The 22,700-nt window shown below is 37.4% G+C and overlaps 1 protein-coding gene across 1 annotated transcript in view; it reads right to left on the reverse strand.

Annotated features, from left to right (window-relative positions):
• Nucleotides 1–17,728, reverse strand: part of galcb (galactosylceramidase b) — a 39,382-nt gene extending 21,654 nt beyond the window's left edge. The window contains exons 1-6 of the mRNA XM_039741310.1: nt 17,491–17,728; nt 16,771–16,839; nt 12,308–12,371; nt 7,365–7,478; nt 3,715–3,854; nt 575–613 (exon numbers count right to left, since the gene is read on the reverse strand). Of these exons, the coding sequence (XP_039597244.1) occupies nt 575–613; nt 3,715–3,854; nt 7,365–7,478; nt 12,308–12,371; nt 16,771–16,839; nt 17,491–17,715 (651 nt within the window). The 5' untranslated portion in view covers nt 17,716–17,728. The remainder of the gene's footprint in view (nt 1–574; nt 614–3,714; nt 3,855–7,364; nt 7,479–12,307; nt 12,372–16,770; nt 16,840–17,490) is intronic.
• Between the last annotated feature and the right edge of the window lie 4,972 nt (nt 17,729–22,700).

Here is a 22,700-nt window from a genome sequence, read left to right on the forward strand (position 1 = left end):
TTTCTGCTTTAGAATAGTCGAAATCATAGATTTGGACATCTTGTACCCGGCGGCAAGATCAGTAACACGAACGCATACTTTCAATAATTTCTTTCTTTAATTTGATTTCAGTTTTATTCGAACCTTTCTTCTCACCAACACTACCACTCTTCGCTTGCTTAGAGGTCATGGTAAGTTGCAAAATTAATGCAAAAGCACATGAAATAGAGCACAAAGAGTTCAGAGCGAATGCACACTCGTCTGACCGAGAACAATGTACAGGGAGAGACTGAACATGTGCCAAAATCATCGGCGTGTACGAACCGGAAGCTTGCTCGTCACCCGAGTGTGTGGTCGTGAACAGATGCAAAAGTTTGGTGAACTTTTTGGTCGTGTTCCGAGACATTCGTGACCCGAGGTTCCACTGTATTTCTAATTCAAAAAAAATACATACAGCCATTGAAAAATGAAAAATTTGGTTTAATGAAGATAAATTTGTTTAGCCTTAACAATCAGAAATCTATTGGAAAAATTGCACTTTGTGTTTATTACAAACTTCTAGAAAAATCAGACCATGATCCTGTTTTTTACATACCTTTATGTATTTTATATCAAAACTTCTTTCATTCCATATCTGGAAGTACAAAATATATTTTAAATAATTATGTTAATGACATTAAACAGAAAGTCATGCAACTTTATTTTGTAAAATACCTTTAATAAGATATTTTCACAATATCTTATCACTTTTATCAAGGTGGACCGAATGTGAACCTATTTAGGACAATCTGGTTCTACATTCAAGAGGAATTTTGTTTTTTGCATGCACTTTAGAGGGCAACAATTATCAACACATACTGGAATTAGCTCATAACTTTCACATTTACATACTGTCGATGTGAGATAGGCTGAAATGCAAGTCTTCAGATTCACAGACTCTGGCATTATATTCTCATTGCTTAATGTTCTTTGCTCACCCATAAGATTAAATGATCCACTGAACAATCAGTTCAAGATAAAGATATGCACAGAAAAATCACAGCTGCCTTTTGTGCATCTTCTGTTTGCAGGAATTATCTGTAGATGTCTCTTTTTATGACTGTCAAGAGTTTGACAAAACCTAATTACAGTAATAGGAGTTTGGTCTGCTAAAGGTTACATTATATTAAAGACTGGACCAAGCTACTTTGAGTACCATTTGTAACCAACAATATTTGAAAAATGTAAAATGTATGAATGATTCTGCAAGGTACTTTATTTAAAACAAGTTACCATTAACTCTGTAAGTGAAAAGTATTCTGAATATACAGTAACTTAATGCAGGAAAAGCAAGTAAAGAAAATGTTGGGTTGGTTTTCCAGTTTATTATATGTTAAGATTTTGCCACACTGAAACTTTTGTTTTCCCCCACTAGAGGCCACTGTTCTCAAAACTGAAAATATGTCTTTTAAAAACACACAGCTTTGTTTTCTTCAAACATCCATATATCCGGTACACTGCAAAGGCACCGCAAGGCCATGTTAACTACAATCCCTGGTGGTCTACAATTCTGAAATTTGAACACCACCCCCCAAAATTTTTTTTTTATTTAAATTTTGTTGCCAGATGGGAAGCAACATCAGTGATACCAGATAGTGCACACCTTCACCTCTGATCGTATATATAGGAGATTAAGATGGGCTCAGAAATGAAAATATGCTGAGAAATGAACCAAGTTAAAAGACTGCACAAAATTGTACCTGTTTTCTAAAACATCGCTTTTTTTAAGGTTCTTTTGCTGTTGCTTCACTTTGCTGTGTATTGGTCATGTTATACACAATTATCAAAATGCTTGATAATATTATTTAAGGATGAGTTTAAGATTGGTTGCTTAAAAAGAATCAACTTTTTCAAATTAGCAAATTTAGAATTTCCTCCCCTCGGAGTTTTAAGAATGTGATCTTTCATAGGAAGATCACAATCTTTGATGGGGAGGCAAAAATTTGACCAGACTGGGCCAGCGTTTTATGATCTAATTACCACTGTGTCCAGTCTTTATTGGAGAGGATGCTTGCATACAGAAACAAAGCATCTGAACTGGGTGTTTTCCTGAGTGGTTTTAGAAGTGAATGGTGCAGCCCCACACTGGTCCAGGAGGTGTCCAGAAGATGCGTCAAAGGCTACAGAGCCATGGTAAGTAGAGGCTTGCATGCTGCACTCTCTCTGTCTCTAGCATTTTCCATCTAGAGGAGACCATCTCTCTCGACGGCCATATATTAAGGCAAGCCATGCTACTTGTTTCTGACAATCCATCCAAAGGCCATGCCATATCGGATTAGGAATCAATCAAAATAATAAGACTGTGGCAGACAACCAGTGACCTTGCCCCACCAGTATGCCTGGATCAGGGAAGGAGCAATATCTTCCATTTCCATCAAGGGCCACGGATACGGAGCTGTGGGGGGTCCATGGCCCAACCAAGGGGCTGCCTGGATGGTTCCTGAGCCCTGGAGGACAGCACTTCTGCCACACCAGGGGGTGCTGCCGCTTCAGGAACTGAGTACGCTCAAAAGTGCTTCCGGGTGCAAGGGAAGCACTTCCGCCACACCAGGAAGTGCTGCAGGAGGACAATCACCAAGCATCTGGAGCACATCTAGGGAATTATAAAAGGGGCCGCCTCACTCCCTTCAGGGAGCCGGAGTCGGGAGGAGGAAGACAGAGCTTGCATTAGAGGAGTGGATGTGGCCGAAGAGAGAAAGGACAGAGGAATTGTGAGTGCATGGGTGGAACCAAACTGTAAATATAAACCAGTGTGTTTTGGACATTGGTGTTGTGTCTGTCTGTGGCCGGGCTATCTGTTACAAAGACACATAGCCACATGGTAGCTTGGAAGTGTATTATCAGGTTATATTATTTTACCAACACTCATTGTACTCTTCTCTTTTGGGTATATTATCTCTAATGCATGAATAAACGTGTACGTTTCTATTCCACCTGTTCTGGAGCCGTAATTGCCTGGGGTGTTGAACTCTAATAGCAGTCAACCCTGACAATGTGGTAAGCATATGAGACTTGGGGCAATTTGTTATGTTCTACGTAATAAAAATGCTGAAAGGTAAAATAGGGTCACTTTAGGGTCCTACTACGACAAAACAGAACCTTTGTGTGTCTTAAGACAGAAATGCTCTCTACAGAGAATTACAGGTAACGCAGGTATGAGACAGAGGCAGTGCTGATCACATATTTTGAGGAAAGAGTTTCAGGTGCAATAGATGGATGGCTGTAGCATCCTGCAAGTACCCTCATGAAAATTTGTTTTAAATTAAAGTAAATATGAGTAAAATATGAATACTTGCTTCTTTATAGTTATTCCCTCCTTTACTCTTCAATAGCAGTAAAAAATTACATTCTTTGAAAGGCCCAATGCAACTTGGTTCCAAATTCTTGAATGTTTAGTAAAGGAGAATGGCAAATCTGAGATCTATGAAGTGGTTCTACCGACACGCCAAAGAAAACAGACCCACTTAGAACCACCTTTATGAGACAGAGCAGCAACTACTCCTTCATTCATTTTGGTTTTCTCTCTGTCTCTTCTCAGCAACACAATATTGTATATAAGCAGGATTTACAGTAGGACGAATATTGAAAAATGGAATGCTTCTAGGATGTGATGACTTATTCAGAGACAACACTATTTAAAAAGATTTTGTTTAGACATTCACAGTTTAAACTTTATTATAACAAAAATATCCTTACCCCTATATAATCAATGTCCAAATCATGATACTGTTTGGCTCCAATAATCCAAGACACAACGTAATATGCAGTCACATCAGGAAAGGTATATGGCCAGTTCTTTCCACGTCCAACCCATCCAGGAAAAGCCCAAGGCAAACCTTTGAAAGGAAAGGAAGCATTGGCAAGGGTCAAGATAAACTTTATTAAACAAAAAGAACAATTACTTTATACACATACTGTACAAGTGTAAATGTCACAAAGTACAGACAATATGAAAAGTGCTCCCATCAGCCTTGAACTGAATTAGAAGAGTTTTAGAATATATTATGAAAAAAATATAGCATAAGTCTCAAGAAACCTTAAACCCCAAGAAAACAAAGGAGCCTGTGGTGGACTTTCGGAAGAAGTCGTCTTCTCCAGCTCCTGTCACCATCCATGGGGAAGAAATAGAAATCGTTAAAACCCACAAGTATCTGGGTGTTTACCTGAACGATAAGCTGGGATGGGAGCAGAATGTGGAACTTTTGTACAAGAAAGGCCAGAGACAACTCTTACTTTTGAGGACGGTGAGGTCATTCAGTGAGAGATGCCTGCTGCTGAGGACTTTCTGTGAGTCTGTTGTGGTTTTGAGTGCTATCTTTTATGCTGTGGTGTGTTGAGGTAGCAGTATCACAGCCAAGGATACTAACAGAAGAACAAGATCATCAGAAAGGCCTGTTCAGTCTTTAGGGTGGAACTGGACACTGTGGAGGTGATAGCAGAGAGGAGGAGGATGCTGGTAAATATGTCATTAATTATGAAGACCTCCTCTCATCAGCTCCATAAACTGCTGCAGTGCAATGAGCAGCAGACTGCTCCTCCACTGCTGCAGGAGGGAACATTTGTGCAGGTCTCTTCTTCCTGCTGCTATTAGACTATACAACTCTGGGCTTTAATTCATCTATCCTTTACTGGATTACTTCATGACTTGTATGTATGGGATACCAGGCTCTGTAATCACTGGTACTTTATTAATCACTAGACACTTTATCTGTGTATTGCACATATTATATTACTGTGATACAAATTACCAATAATAAATCTACTGCAGTAATATACCACGATTTTTGGTATTGTATGTTTTTTATTTATCTTATCTGTTTCATCTTAGATATTTTTTATTGAATATTTTTTAAGATATTGATTTAATCTATATGTACTTGTTCAATTTTACTGTGAGCTGCTGGAAAACCCCAATTTTCCTTTGGGGATTAATAAAGTGTTATCTTATCTTGTACCTCACACGTTAACATGTTGAATTTTCATCCATTCGTTTTGTTAATCTATTACATTCTTTGGTTAGACATTTTTTACCCTTAAAACGCCTAATTGAAGAAGGTAAAAATTATGCCTTGAACTGCATTACAGGATTTGGTCACTTATTAAAATGTTAAAGCAGTATTTATATTTGAGAGGGAGTTCAGGATCTTTCAACATCTGGTCAGAACCAATGACTCCCCAGTGGTTGTGATTTTAAATGGGTGATGTAGTTTTAGTTGTATTAAAAGATAGGATACACTGCACAGTAAATAAACAGATTTAAATAAAGAATAACAACCATTAACATTTAAAACATTCAGTTTACAAAAGAAAAATAGCCTTTGCTAGAATTTCTTTAATGTACTTATAGAAAAATACTACAAAATCTCAACTATCCATCAACTAAGATTCTCATGTATTTGTAAAATATGACCCACTCACTGCGGTGGGTTGGCACCCTGCCCAGGATTGGTTCCTGCCTTGTGCCCTGTGTTGGCTGGGATTGGCTCCAGGAGACCCCCGTGACCCTATTCGGATTCAGCGGGTTAGAAAATGGATGGATGGATGACCCACTCAATCTAATATTGCATTTTTTTGAGCACATAGATCTGACGTTTTTCTTGTATAGTCAATGACCATTGCTTTTCACATTTATCTCAAGGAATTAATCAGCGATCCATTTAATTAAATTTCATTTCATACCATTAAAGGATGGGAGTAAGCATTGAAATTTAAAAATACTACCAGTATAGTACCTTGCATACCTCTACATAATATAAAAAAAAAATCTTGGGACAAGATGAGACTTTTTCAGAGAGAAGAGACATTTTCAGAGAGTTAATTTCACGTCCTGCGAGGCGAGCCTTTGTGCCAAGAGATGAACTGATAACCAAACAAGTCCAAACGGGGGTAAATCTTATAAGGACAATACGTTATAAATGAAACGTTGACAACTAAGCGAAGAAGAAAGCAGCGCGGAGAAAAGAGACTCAAAAGTGTTGGAGAGAAAAAAGAGCAAAAAAGAAAACGAATAATCTAGGTGCAAATTCAGAAAAAAAGGGAAGTAATTATCAGCCCGGAACAAGTGGAACTGAAAAAAAGCACGTCCAATCGGGCTCAGAATTAAAAGACAGAGAGTAAAAGACAAAGTAGAACTTCATAAAGATGTTCACAAACGTTGGCGCTATACACATGCAGAGCAGGTTAGAGATTATAAAAGTACTACAATTCGAAAGTCTCAAAAAACTGATAGTAAAGATCGCTTTAGCACTAACAGAAATTACTCAGTGAAATAACAGAACAGCGAAAAGAGATCGAATATATGGACATAGGTGATATGTCAGAGCTACTACAAGTTTAATTTCAAAGAAACCACAATTCGGTCAGGTTTATATTTATGATCACGAAGAAGCAATTCAACATAGAACTGAAAGAGTTAAACGATCAAACGTATTAGAAATTCTACAGCCAATAATAGATACAAATCCATATGTCAGAAAGTATCGCACTTTACACAAACTTTATCCGAAAAACATGGATAAAAAAAGTTTTCTCAGATTTATATATGAATCCAAAAGATCACGCTCACATATATAATAAACCAACACGAATTGTCAGCGATAATAGTTTCGAAAGATGGAGCTGTCAAAGACATAGTCGATATTTGTGTTTATCCAAAAGAACAGCACGATTCGTAGCAAGCGGCAGATCCGGGAAGTAACTAGTGCGTTGGGCCCGCATGGGGGTTAGCGAGCAAGGGGGGCAGAGCCCCCTAGTATTCAAAATGTTTGAGTTGGACATTAATCATGGCACTTATTTTTATAAACCACACAAAGTAACAGCAGAACAACATGGCCTTGTGGGGTACCTTTGCTAATGGAGCTAGATATAATAGCTAATAAGGAGATGGCTATTTAGTACATCTTCCTTATTTGCAGTTAGTATTGCTACAAGTACTTGTTCATAACAATACTATATCTGTTTTTCTCTTATAAAAACATATAGATGTTAATGATTCCAATTTTAAACAGTCTACATAGGAAGTAGCTAAGAGTAACTTTTAGATTTTTTTAAACCTAAAAATATTTGTTTCCTCCTTTGTAGTTAAGATATTTTTATCTGCATTTTGGTGAAATGTAACCTTATTACACAACCCGCCTTTCAACATTTTAACCCATAACTAACTTCAAGAAAAATAGTTTTGCAACTAAACATTTTTAAAACATGTATCAACCCCAAACAAATAGGTTGATACTTTGAAATTATCTATTTATGAACAAAGTTTTACAGTGAAGAGACATTATTGCCATGCTTTGTAACATAAATGCGATCTGCTTCTGTTGCAACAGGAAACAAAAACCTGCTGATACCTATGAGCTTTATTTTAGGATTCCTCTTCTTAGCTTCTTTCATCAGCCACCATTCATAACCTCGGAAGTAGTTTTCATCTTCTTCAGTATGCTTATGAGACGGTTCAGTTCCATCTATAAAAAACAGTTGTTAATAGTGCTATTACACTTTATATATAAAGTATAGTCTTAGTATAATAAAATCACACAAAGCTAGGCATACAATCTTTATATTTCTAAATGCTGTTTTCTGTCTTTTTTTCAGATACTCTGGTTAGTGAAACGTTAACACAATATGCTCAAATTATCAGGCATACCTTTTCAAAGAATACTAATATCATTGTATGAGCTTAAAAATTTAAATGACTGGACTCACAATTAAAATTTATAAAATTTACTTCTAATAAAAGAAAGCAAGCAGTTTTGTGGTGCTTTCAGTACAAAATCGGTGAATAATAATAACTACTGTTGCAACTAAGCAAACAAGAAAGAAGATAACACCAAAGACAGACTCGTGAGTAGAAGGTTACAACAATTTCAATAATTTGTTGTACCCTCTTCTGGATGAAGAATCCCATTCCCCCGACCCCCCCAATATTGATAGCTTGAGTGTCTCAGATACCCACATGATGCCCTAAATAGTGTGACTTTACACCTGGTCATTCAACACTGAATGCTGTCCTCAGCCTGCGCCTACTTTCAGGCCTGTACCAGGAGTATAATCACCCACTGTGAGTCAAAAGTGCTGGCTTAGATTTTGTTAACAAAGAAAATCATTATGGCAAGGTATAAGTAGTACAGGAGTACCAACAGTGATTTTGACTGCATGCTAGACATTCACAGTGGAATACGTCTTGGCAGTAACCTCCCAGATTAGGTTGCTGTTTCATCAAGTGTCCAGCAAAAGTATAAAGTGGCTTCTATGGCACCGCTTTGACAAAGAGCTACACTACACAGAATTATGCATGAAGGTTCACTTTGTGCAACACGGTGACATCTGACACCAGGCTATAACTTCTAGACTTTCAATTCTGATAGACCAAGACAAAGGAACGAAGCCCAAGTGCAAAGATTTACTTAAGTGACATAACACACTAAACGTTCAAGCCATCAATAATTTTGAATACTTGGGCTAAAATAGACATTAGATAGTCACCGTCACTCAGATGTCATGCACCATACTGGACTGCATTTCTGTACTTTTCAGTATTTCCAGAAATTCTGGACTTACTATAAGCTATCAGTGTTAAGATTTGAATTTTTCAATCCATTATCAAACAAGTTCTGATTAGACTTTGTTACATCATAACATACGAACCGGGGGGAATCAAAAATGCATTTCCAGCAGTAGTTAATCCTAATAAAGTGATTAATCTTTGTGACAAACCATTAAATCTTGTCAAGGTTTAATCTTCTTGTTTTTGACAGATTCAGACTCTCATGGTTTAGATATTTTGTTCACATGGGAAGCAGCATTCCATCACACATAATGAAAACATACACAGTGGACACCCACCTCTAGCTGACTGGCAAAGATGGTGACCTTCAAACTCCTGGGTAATATGGCTACTGCAGAAATTAGCACACCACCGAGCCTTACTCAAGGACACAGTCATCACAACTAACATGTACTGGCTATGGAGACTAACTGAACTTTTTTTACTTGATTTTTTAAATGTTCACATAGCAAAGCACTACAGCCCTATATAATTTACCTAGTTTTATATCGTGCCCTTATACGTTTTATAAAATACATTACAATTAGTATAATACAGTACAATAGAACACAAAACAAGAAATACTATACTTCATGATTCTTGAAGAAATGATTTTTCAGCAAGTCTTATGTTGTCTTTGGGAAATAATCAAGCTAATTTAAGCAAATTTACCCCATGATTAGGTGAAATTTTACCCCTGATAGATAGAAAAATGAAAAAAATTTAAATAAAATTAATGTTAGCATTTACTCCCCCGGGTGGAATTAAAGAGTCGCATAGTGTGGGGGAGGAACGATCTCCTCAGTCTGTCAGTGGAGCAGGACGGTGACAAAAGTCTGTCACTGAAGCTACTCCTCTGCCTGGAGATGATCCTGTTCAGTGGATGCAGTGGATTATTCATGATTGACAGGAATTTGCTTAATGCCCGTCGCTCTGCCACAGATGTTAAACTGTCCAACTTTAATCCTACAATAGAGCCTGCCTTCTTAACAAGTTTGTCCAGGCGTGAGGCGTCTTTCATCTTTATGCTGCCACCCCAGCACACCACCGCATAGAAGAGGGCACTCGCCACAACCGTCTGGTAGAACATCTGCAGCATCTTACTGCAGATGTTGAAGGATGCCAACCTTCTAAGAAAGTATAGTCGGCTCTGACCTTGGGAACCTGTTTTATGATATGTCTTTATTTTTAAAGAAATGCAATTTTGAGAAGTTCTGTTCCAATTAAGCGTAAAATTGTGCAGTGCTTCCTCACAGTAGTCAGGTATATAACCAAGATGAAAGACAGCCAAGTAAAAAAAAAATAGTAAAATATCCACCCATTTCAAACACCTCCAACAACGAGACAGAAACAAAAGCAAAGTAAATCTCTTCATCTCCAGCAGGTTACAGAGCTTCTTTGAAACGCTCCGATCTCTAGTAACAAGCATATCCACATATAATTACAGACACAATGAAATCCTAACTTCTTGAACTAATAAAAGATGAATAAATTTCAGATTAATAAATAAACTTACACATAGTCAACACATTCACAATAGATTAACAAGAGAAAATAAAGATACATTACTAACAAGAATAATCATAATCATGTTGTTCTGCCATTCTTAAAGATATTAATAATTAACTTAAGTTTCATTTTCATTTCTGTATTTTACTATGCAGCAAAAACAAAGTCAGGGTATACAGGATTTATAGTTTAAACTATGAGTTTAAAGCATGATAACATAAATACATAAAACAAAATAAACTACACAAGGGAAAAGTGGAATGTACATTCAATTAGGAATTTTGACTAGAGGTAAAAATTCTCATTATTTTAAATATTTATGCAGAATTTTGCAATTCTGTAATTGGCTAGTGTGGTGGGATGTTTCTTTACAGGTTGTACAGGTGTTGTGAACAAGTGCTTTTGCTGTTAGCTTCATCCTTAATGGACCAGTAATGTGGCCTGAATTCTAAAGATCTGTAGTAGGTTCTGAACATCCTTAAAGGCGGCAAATCGACATGCCAAAGAGACACTCAGATCTCAGCAAACATTAATTTCATCTTCATCAATCACCATATTATGGTTTCCTCTTTTCTTGCGCAAAGATTTTTTTTATTTTTTAAACCACCAAACTAAGAGATCATAAAATGAAGATAGATGGCCTAAGTTTGGCATTACAACAAGGACAATAAGGAATTTGCAAGCCCTTTTATACTACAGAGTTTTCAGTAAAGACGAGTATGCATACATTCTGCCATCTTTATCAGTCTTCTAAGAAATATGCTCTGTTTGTTTCCATATTTCCATAATCTTTTAATAGTAATGGGCCAGATTAATTAATGGCTCAGTTTCTTATCTAATAACTCTCATCATATAGACAGTTTCTTCATGTGTTATTGCACAGGATCAGAAGCCTAACTGCCTGACATAAGGAATCTGCTAACTGTATTTTTACCTTAATATTTTAAAATGCTTATTCCAAAAGTTCCAAAGAAAATAATTTTCAATTTAAAAATACCATAACCACTGTCACGTGACTGTTTGAATAATTTAAAGAAATATGTTTGCAGGGAATAAGCTTCATACTGAATGCCACTAAGTCAAAAATCATCTGAATATTGAAGAAGGATTTCACTTTTTCAAAACAGCTGAAAACTGTAATTTTATATAAATACATTATGAACAAGTTGCAAAATATCCAGTATCCAGTCTGATTTAATCTCATGAAAAATGCCAAGTGTGCTTGATGTAAACTGAATTATTACAAAAAAGCATACTATAAGAAAAAGGACTGCTGTCAACATATACAGTACATTTAAAGAAATGATAATGATTCTTTACAATGTAAAAATTAAGGGATTAGTTATTTCTTCACAAAAATGGCATATATCAATTTGTTATGAGAACCTGTGTTCTAAAGTTAAGTGTTCTATATAAATTTAAAAAAAGATCTGGCCCTTACTGGTGTTTTACAATGGAGGCTACTGGGTCATGGAACACCATCATGTGAATTTCCCCTTGGGATTAATAAAGTATCTATCTATCAGAAAATAACTTCAAAACTCACTGAATACGTTGTTAATTACCGATCCTTATTTTGGAATTACAAACACATTGTAAAATAGTTTATACATGTCATTTATAAACAAAGGGAAAAAACCAACAACATTATAAGAGCCATTTTAAAAGAAGACCAGCCATGCACACCACCTCAGCATTTGTCTTCTGCTGCAATAAGCATAGTCTCTTCTCGAAAGTTAAAATTACACTAAAATATATATTGCTGGTTTGGTTTTGATTTACTTCCACATTTACGTTAGAACTCACACAAGCAAATAGGAAATGTATCCTTGCCTCAATAAAAAAAAAAAATAGTACCAGGAACATGCAATAAAATCATTATTTCCAGATCCCTTTTGTTGTCACAGATATGCAGCAGCAACATAGAAGCCATGTTTTCTCACACTGAAACTTTTGCTACTACATCTGTAAGTTTTTAGGCTTTTATTTTCTGATGGCGCCCCATGCCCCATAGCCTCCACTGTAAAGCACCTACATAGGCAAGAAATTTGTTTTAATTTGTAGAGGACGCTTAACTTTAGGACACAATTTTACATGGCAAATGCATACAGTATTTACCATGCTTGTGAGGAAATAACTTCAACTTGAAAACTACCAAACTTAAGATATTCCTTTAAGATACTTCTTGAAAATGACATACATGTATATATAAGCAATGAATCAATGTTATGGACATACCTGTGGTCTGTGCATCTCCTCCAATTTCAACTTTAAGAATATCTAAAGATGCTCCAAAATTAGGCTAGAATAACAAAATATGTTTCCGTTACTATACAAGATCAAGACAGGTTTTATTACAGTCAAGGCATGTAATTTGCTAAAAATGACAACCACAAAAGGACAATATGGAAGAAAAAGCATGCATTAAGAAAAAAAAAATCAGTTATATAAAATTTGATCAGGTAAGTTTACTACAATCTGGTGATGATCTCACATTGTGCACATTTTATTCTACAACCAGCCCTGAAGTAGAAGCAGAGTTTCATTTCATTCTGCTGCTCTCCACTCTTGCATACTCTCTTCTTTCACCACCCTTTCTGTATCATTGTGAGTGTGTCGGAGCATCATGGAAGCTCCCAAATCTAATCATCTACTATTATTTTAAAGTAAAATGTATCTTTTGCTCAGCATTAAATTTAGGGAGACAAGAATAATCTTCGGACAGCAGCACTGGCTACTTGAATTTACTTTTTTTTTTACTTAACAGTTGTGTTTCTTGGACAGAAGACATGCCATATTAATCTGAACGGCTACATTTTGATTATGGTGCTTATTTCCAGGTGTAGCCTTCTTACAAAATCTCTCTTTTTTAAATGTTGATAAACATTTTTATGTTTTTAATTCTTACCATATTTTTAGATGGATTTTTAAATTAAGGACACACTGAATTGAGAGTGTCAGCTCCTCTCAATTGCCTTGTGGATGAGCTGTAAACTTGAGAGATGTCACATGTTGAGTAATTTGGATCCAAAAGCTACCTAATGTCACAACATCTGTGATTGCAAGAGACTTTGAGGAATATTGCATATTCCTGTACTCAGATGGAAGCACTGCAATCACTACTATCAAAAGAGCTATTTCACACCATATCAGAAGACGGCTGTTCTGAGGATGGCAAGGGTGCACATCTGGAGCGGGGTTAAAAGTAAGGTGTAAATGATTCAAAACTGGCCTGTCTCAATTCCGTTTTAAGGTGAAAGAACTATCACAACTCATGGTGAGTTACAGAGTGTTCAAGTATTTTGGCATTTTGTGGAGAACTGGCTTAAACCTTCTATTTCAGATGCTGTTTAATGCTGGACAGGTTACATCTGATATGAACAGACACGGTGGAAGGCAGGAGAGGTCTGGAGTCATATGTGAATAAGATATACTAAAAAAGAATGCACATTACAGTTAAAGCTGAAACGTGCTATCTACACTCTGAAATGCAGCCCAAATTCACCCACGTTCTAGAAAAGGGCTGCATCATGTTGTTGATGCTTATTTTTTAAACTCAGCAACAGAAAAGAATCACTCCAATATGAACACTCTAAAGTTGAGTTATTCTCAACACTGGTGTCTTCAACCAGAGATCTTTGAATAGAACGGCCTTCCATTAGCTTGTTCCTTTTGTGGATACAGTAAGCCGAACTTGATTTAATTGTTAATGCCTTTAAATGTAAACCTATGGTACATCTGGAGAGGTCTCCCCATTGTACTACCACCTACAAGCCCGTATTTGACGACAGCTTCATTATCCATGAATTCTATGTATTCTGGGGGTTGTAACTTGTTTATAATAACAAATATATACAAAAAAAAATACATCTTGAGCTTTTGTAAAGTTTCAATAACACCTCCGGGACAAAAAAATATATATATGTATCTCATCTATGTTCATACAGGCTTCTTCAAATTCCATTACAAGTACCCACCCCCAGAAATGAACAATTCTGCAATTATTGGAAAAGTGGCATACTTATTGCTTTTTTTACAGCAGCTGCAGAAGAACACCGATGGGTAGCACGTGTGTCACTGGAGTCACACCTATATCCTTTTTAATATTTTTATCTTGATCTGTACACGTGAAAATAATAAACCTATAACCGGTCTTATTAATATTTTATAAAGAATAATACATGCTGAACAATAAAGCTACATTTCTCTGATTGACTCATTGACAAGAGGTTCCTTGCTAATTCCAGATAATCTATGAAAAAAATGGCTTTCACTAATGGATTGCAATCTTATGACTCTGTGATCCATCAAAAAAAAAAACATTAATCTTAAAAATAATAATAATAATAATGATGATCTGAGAAAGTTGCAGTGCTTGTCTGTAGTACTTACAGAATAAGCCAGATGGTAGCATGCCCAGCTACAAATAAGTGGCTCTGTATTTTTTTTTCCTTATTTTTATATATGAAACATAGATATGCATAAAAAATGATCAACACTATGGAAATCAAATCAAAAATCAAATACAAAAAAAAAAAACACAGTGCACCATATTGTTCTAAAATATGCAACATTTTTATTTTATTCACTATTTACATATACAGTATGCATTTCTTTTGTGTTTTTATTTTGGTGTATGCAAGAACAATAACATCTTTTGATTTCCCTTCAGTTTTCTGTGCCCATTTTGTGTCATTTAAACTGGTTACATTACCAATGCCTCTTAAAGAATCTGAACTCTTGCCATCTCTCTCGGTCTTGCTTTGTTCTTTAATAGTTCGCATGTCTAACTTGCTCATGGGAATTTAATACACTAATATACTGTATACATCCAGCATCAGCTGTTTCTGACACCTAGCATAAAAATGTCACTTTCTACCTCTATGTTCTGTTCAATTGTTTTATGTCTTGAATGGGAAAGAAGTCCACTGATTACTGATTAAACCCAGAATTTTAACATAAACATATTGATTTTTTAAGGTTTTCTTTTCTGTTAGATTTGTGGCTAAAGATCCACAGCTCAACCGAGTTAAGAAGCAGGAGTTAACTTGGACCAGTGACAATGGGAAGAGAGAGCACACAGGTCTCCTGTCACTTTAAGTTAAATAAAGTCAGATCTGAGGAGAAGCTGTAAACTCCACACAATGACTGGGTGCATAATTTAAACCATGGGGCTGCATCGTGTATACAGCACCACTACTTAATAATCGAATCAAACATGTTTTATTTATTTATAATAATAATTATTATTTATTCGTCACATAGATAGTTATACAGGACAACACGCAGTGAAATGAATCTTTTCGCATACCCCTTGGGGTCAGAGCGCAGGGTCAGCCATTATACAGCGCCCCTGGAGCAATTGAAGGTTAAGGGCCTTGCTCAAGGGCCCAGCAGAGTAGCATCTCTTTTGGCAGCGACGGGGATTGGGAAATATACATAATTACACAATGGTGGATTTGGAACTTATGATTGTAAGAACAAAACTTTGCAGTTTTAATAGACTTATCACAGTACTCAACCATCAGTATGCACAAGTGATTAAAAAGGCTCATATGGTGTTGGGTTATATAGCAGCATGCCAAGTGGAGTACAGGTCTGGAAAAACTAAGTATCTGGAAATAACTAATACATTAAGGATATTACTGTCAATTAAAAGTACGTAAAAATGTGCATATGTTTATGTTATGCTTTTCACTTTTATCATTTTCAATTTGTGAATCTGTTCAACCCAATTTACCTATCTTCAGTCATAACAAGAATAAGTTGAATTTAATCGGGAGCCTCCTACCAAGTGTAGCCAGCATGGAAGCTAACTCTTAAATGCGGTGACTATCCTTTAAATTACCTTTCCCATTCATTTACACACCGTATATCCATGTGTAAACTTAAGTTGTGTCGCAGTTCCCAGAGATGATCCTGTCATCACTGGGTGCAATACAGGAAGAACACCTGGACAGGATTCTGGTATACTGCATGGCAAACTAAAACCAAATATCGTGGGCCAACTTTGAGTTGACAGTCAAGCTAACATGCACCTCTTTGGCATGTGGCACGAAAACCAAAATGGGAAAGAAGAAAAAAAAAAAAACCAAACAGACACACAGACACAAGGTGTAAATGTGTAAACTCCATGCAGACAGTAACTGGGCTGAAGGTTTGAATTTGGTCTTCTGGAGCTTTAAGAAAAATAGTGTTATTATCAATCACTTTATTATTACTGTAACAAAACTAGTTGTACCAAACTTAATTTGATAAGAACTATAACAGAAAAAAAGCAAATACTGATGCACAACATAATGACAACAGTAATGCTCCTTCTCCAGAAGCTCCCATGCAGACAAGTTCACTTTGACATATAGAAATCAATGTGTTAAAGATGTGAAGTTCACGCTCTCACGAGTTTCACTTACTGTTCAGGTGTTGCAGGCAGTCCTGACAGACCTAAGATGTTCACCAGACAGAAAGTAAGTAAAACTGGATAGGCAGGTAAAGATAACACCTACAGTAGCTCTGTGTCTAATCAATTCACGCTTTGTCCAAAACTAACTTGCTGACTTTATTTAGGCGATTCAAATGAGTAGACAATTCTGCATGATGTAATTATCTATCGTGCGCTATAACATTATTTTAACTGTCACTATAATGTATTCTTTAGGACGGCGGGACAAGCAATATAACATAAGAAAAGCAAAAAAAACCTTAAAGAGGTAGTCCAGTATCTGTCCACGGTATGGCTCGGGATAGTTCACCAAAAGACGGGAAGTCGCCTGCAGGAAAAAAAAACAAATGAAATCGTTTGTAAACGGAAACACCTTGCTCCGAAATATGAATGTTTAAAATAATGACATATCAGGATACAAGGCTGCTCCAAAATATGTGCAAATGTTCAGAATAAAGTGAACCATAAATACATACCGTTTAACTAACGCGCTGACTAGACGGGTTCTCGTTCATTTACATAAGCAGTCCAGTAAACTTGCCTTCGGTCTTTAAAATTGCGTAGTCATCGCAATCTTATCAGCGGTATGTATTGTATAAAACATTTCAGGAACAACAATACTGTAAGTCACTTCCTATAATCAAATAATGGGAAGGACGCATACAGGGGTAACTTGACACACATTTCATTTCTTCCAGGGTACTCAACTGCTTTCACAATAATAACCACAATAATGTTTAAACCTTTTCAACCAGGTGTACCAATGATATATTCCATACATAAACGAAATTGGAGGTACCGTATAGCAGCACAACAATGGTAGTTACTTGGGCACAATGCGTATCACTGGCACCGAGTCTATCAGTAAAGTTAGTTTGGAAACATCTTGTACATTTTCGCTCGCTCGCTTTTTTGCTCCACGAATATATCAATTAAAGTCTAATTCAATAAGATGAATGCAGAACATACTGCCACTCACCCCGCCACCGCTCAAACCACCGATTCCATCGAACTGTCTTCCCAGTCCTTTTTGGTCGTCCAACACGTAAGATCCACGCTGGCTATGGACCAAGGTTAACCGCAGATAAAACAACAGACAGACGACGAGGCGTTCCTGATGAGATGCCATGAAGTTCCAGGTACGCACAGAGCTCCGTGAACCAGCCATGTTCACAGCACCACTCACTCGCTGCCTGCCTGTCATATGATCTGGTCACACGGTCACACGCGCCAAAGCAGGAAGTTGTGCACTCCACTCACTAGTCGGTCGAAAAGACTGTTTGCGGTTGTGAAACGGGTCGCCCAGTTTCATTGTTCCGATGATTTTGCAGGATAAATACGGTTAGTTTGACGTTCGACATGTCCGATGAGTTGCAGTGTGCTTTCAACTAAGAGCAGAACTTTTGATGTACCTGTAAGAGGAGAAATCGGAATATCCAAACCTACTCACCAATTCTCTTTAGCTTAGGGCGGCTGACTTTCCTTTCTGATTATTTTCGAGCACCTTCTGAATAGCAGTTTGCAAGGCCGCGATGTTAACATAATAACAGCTATTGATAAAATAAATGGATTTATAAAAGAAACCTGATTTTTGTTCAACTTCATTTGACAAAAAATATTAATTCCAGTGCATTCCAGAGCTCCTGTAAAATTTAGCTATGTATAATATGGTAAATATATATTTTATTATATTAATATTATAAAAGCTGTCATTTTTGCAAACATTCAGGTTAGTTTGCACAATTTAAAACAACAGATTTTTGAATATTTTCCGGAAGAAAGTCAAAACAGTTAACGACAATCATAGATGGATACAGAGTCTGGTTTTAGTTCAACAGGTTGAAATTCTGACAAATATGAAAGAAAAACGTATTGAACTATGTACTGATAGAATGTTGAAAGTAGACTTTTGTCCGCAGACCGTACATCAGTTTGGGGTAAAAACAATGCAAGAATACCCAAGCCTGCAAACAAAGCTCTTACGTATCTCTTTAAAAATCTCTTAAAATCTTTTGATCTATCCTTTCCAGCATCGTATTTATACAATTCGTCTATGACTGTCATCAAAACAAAAGGGGGAAATCGCCTCGAACTTGAAAATGATACCATTGTGTGTGTGTGTGTTGTATTCTATACAGGCTATACAGCAGTGCATTCTGTGAACCAGCAACAGAATATCCAGCAAGATTAAATGGCTGCGCTGCTCTTCCTACACGTCTCTTTAAATGCGTTGCCTTTAAATCTTGCCTGCCCTTTTAACAAAACACGTGCAATGTTAACAAATGGCATTTTCATGTTATTTTTTGGATTGTGTGGTTCTTCGCAGAACCTTTGCTTTACAAATAACCATTTCATTTTAGGAGTGGTTATCTGCATATGAAGTTAGTTCTTTGTGCTTTGAAAAACATCCTAACATTTAGGGGAAAAAAAAAAAACATGAATGTGTGATGGGTTACAACAGGGGTGCCCAGACATTTTCGGCCTGCGAGCTAATTTTAAAATGACCAGGTGTATATGATCTACCTACATTAAAAATGCTATATATATATATATATATATATATATATATATATATATATGAGAGAGAGTGGGTAACGGAAAGTATTCAGACCCCCTTCAATTTTTCACTCTTTGTTATATTGCAGCCATTTGCTAAAATCATTTAAATTAATTTTTTCCCTCATTAATGTACACACAACACCCCATATTGACAGACAAAAGAAAGAATTTTTGAAATTGTTGCAGATTTATTAAAAAAGAAAAACTGAAATATCACATGGTCCTAAGTATTCAGACCCTTTGCTCAGTATTTAGTAGAAGCCCCCTTTTGTGCCAATGCAGCCATGAATCTACATAAGATTCAGAAAGTATTCAGACACCTTCACTTTTTTTTCAGACTTTGCATCGTTGCAACCTTGTGCTAAAATAACATATAGCAACACTCAGTACTCCATAATGAAAAAGAGGATTTTAGGAATTTTTGCGGATTTATTAGAAAAAAACCCGGAAATATTACATTAACACAAGTATTCAGACCCTTTACTCAGTTACTTAGCTGAAGCACCTTTGGTGGCAATTCCAGCCTGAAGTCTTTTGGGTTTTTCACACCTGGATTTGGGGATCCTCTGCCATTCCTCCTTGCAGATCCTCTCCAGTTCTGTCAGGTTGGATGGTAAACGTTGGTGGACGGCCATTTTTAGGTCTCTCCAGAGATGCTCAATTGGGTTTAAGTCAGGGCTCTGGCTTGGGCCATTCAAGAACAGTCACAGAGTTGTGAAGCCACTCCTTCGTTATTTTAGCTGTGTGCTTAGGGTCATTGTCTTGTTGGAAGGTAAACCTTCGGCCCAGTCCGAGGTCCTTAGCACTCTGGAGAAGGTTTTTGTCCAGGATATCCCTGTACTTGGCCGCATTCATCTTTCCCTCGATTGCAACCAGTCGTCCTGTCCCTGCAGCTGAAAAACACCCCCACAGCATGATGCTGCCACCGCCATGCTTCACTGTGGGGACTGAACTGGACAAGTGATGAGCAGTGCCTGGTTGTCTCCACACATACCACTTAGAATTAAGGCCAAAAAGTTCTATCTTGGTCTCATCAGACCAGAGAATCTTATTTCTCACCATCTCAGAGTCCTTCAGGTGTCTTTTAGCAAACTCCATGCGGGCTGTCATGTGTCTTGCACTGAGGAGAGGCTTCCGACAGGCCACTCTGCCATAAAGCCCTGACTGGTGGAGGGCTGCAGTGATGGTTGACTTTCTACAACTTTCTCCCATCTCCTGACTGCATCTCTGGAGCTCAGCCAAAGTGATCTTTGGGTTTTTCTTTACCTCTCTCACCAAGGCTCTTCTCCCCCGGTAGCTCAGCTTGGCTGGACGGCCAGCTCTAGGAAGTGTTCTGGTCGTCCCAAACGTCTTCCATTTAAGGATTATGGAGGCCACTGTGCTCTTGGGAACCTTAAGTGCAGCAGAAAGTTTTTTGTAACCTTGGCCAGATCTGTGCCTTGCCACAATTCTGTCTCTGAGCTCTTCAGGCAGTTCCTTTGACCTCATGATTCTCATTTGCTCCGACATGCATTGTGAGCTGTAAGGTCTGATATAGACAGACAGGTGTGTGGCTTTCCTAATCAAGTCCAATCAGTAGAATCAAACACAGCTGGACTCAAATGAAGGTGATCTCAAGGATGATCAGAAGAAATGGAAAGCACCTGAGTTAAATATATGAGTGTCACAGCAAAGGGTCTGAATACTTGGGACCAGGTGATATTTCAGTTTTTCTTTTTTAATAAATCTGCAACAATTTCAAAAATTATTTTTTTTCTCTGTCAATCTGGGGTGCTGTGTGTACATTAATGAGGAAAAAAATTAATTTAAATGATTTTAGCAAATGGCTGCAATATAACAAAGAGTGAAAAATTGAAGGGGGTCTGAATACTTTCCGTACCCACTGTATATACTGTAGATATATATGTCTGTATACTGAGTATACTTTACATGAGGTGCCAAACAGGCAAATGTAATGATTTTCGGAATATATAAAGTCAGTCTTCGGAATATATAACACCAAAACCTGATTATATAAAGTTAGCGTCAGAATATATAAAGTCAAGTAAAGCTGAGTCTTGAAACCATCTGTCAAAGTCTGACAGACAATTTTCAATCTGCTCTGTGTAGCGAATGCTGTCAAGTTGTGCACACGCCTTCCATTGTGTCTCCAGCTCTGACGCGAGGTTTTGGATGTTCCCCAAATCAAGGCGCTGCAGCTTTGAGGACAAATGTTTCATTTTTCATTTGAGCTAATCATATTGACTATGGTTTTCTCTTTTCCTTGCAGCTGTAAATTAAGCTCATTCAACATGTTGGTCAGATCGGAAAAAAAGCCAAGTCTAGCGGCCATTGATCGTTACTAAGCTGCTTGTATTCTGCATGTTTAATGACAAGGAGAAACTCCTTTTTCTCTGGCTAGGGGTCTCGAAATCTCAGCAGGAATTTCTCCCTAGCCATCTGCCTCGACGAAGGCATCTTTTATCATCTCTCCATCTTGGAAGGACTTCTTATGCTTAATGATCGAGTGACTCACCTGGAACGATGCTTCGGTGTGTCTGCCTTTGCTTTTGAATTCAGCCGAGTGAAAAATAACGGCTGTCCGATTAACTGCGATTTTAGTTCCCTCTCCTTTCTCTTTCTCAGATCACTCTTTGGAAGGAAGTCAGTTTCTGAGTTTTTATGAACAGTTCGAAAGTGCCTTTCCACATTTTCCTTCTTTGGAATAGCAATGACAGATCAGACAAATGCACTTCGATTATGACATTGTGAGAGAAAAAAATCCTCTTCCAATTCCACATCCAGCCCATAACCAACAATTTTTTTTTTAAATCCCTTCTTTAGTCGATATAAATTGGAAGGCTAACTAGATCACTTAGATAGCTGGAGTTTTGCAGTAGCTCGCGCATTTTATCGTGCGTGTGGGATGACCAGTGTGTTAAAAGAAAAGAGATCTCAGACTGGCTGCCCAGTATGTCAATCAAAAAAAATGTTTTTTTGAATGCAACACGATCTACCTGCACTACCTTTCTGATCTACCGGTCGATGGCGATCAACATATTGGGCACCCCTGGGTTACCAGGCAGGACACCAACCCATTAAGAAAACCTGAACTTAGCTTGTGTTATTGTTTGCAGCACGAGTCTTTATAAAATCACGACCCATTAGTATTTCACAAATCTGTTATGATCTGTTCATGGTTACTTACTTCCAGACTCGACTTGAATTCATGGCCCTTGTTTGATTTGTGGAGGTTTTATTTCATTTTTAAAATTGTCAGAGTTTACACTTCAGTGCATCCAAATAAAAGTACAGGGACTAATAAATAATAATTCTTTGCATTTATGTAGCACTTTTCTCATTACTCAAAGCGCTCAGCAATTGCAGGTTAAGGGTCTTGCTCAGGGGCCCAACAGAGCAGAGTCCCTATTGGCATTTATGGGATTCGAACCAGCAACCTTCCGATTGCCCGTGCAGATCCCTAGCCTAAGAGCCACCACTCCGCCACTGCCGTACAGGGTCTCAGAGGGTGCTGGAGCCTATCCCACCTAGCACAGGGCACAAGTCAGGAACAAACCCTCAACAGGGTGCCAGTCCATCGCAGGGTGAACACCGATACACACGTCAACCACAAACTAGGGCCAATTCAGC

Source organism: Polypterus senegalus, chromosome 18 (assembly GCF_016835505.1).
Source record: "Polypterus senegalus isolate Bchr_013 chromosome 18, ASM1683550v1, whole genome shotgun sequence".
In the NCBI taxonomy this organism is placed as follows: domain Eukaryota; kingdom Metazoa; phylum Chordata; class Cladistia; order Polypteriformes; family Polypteridae; genus Polypterus; species Polypterus senegalus.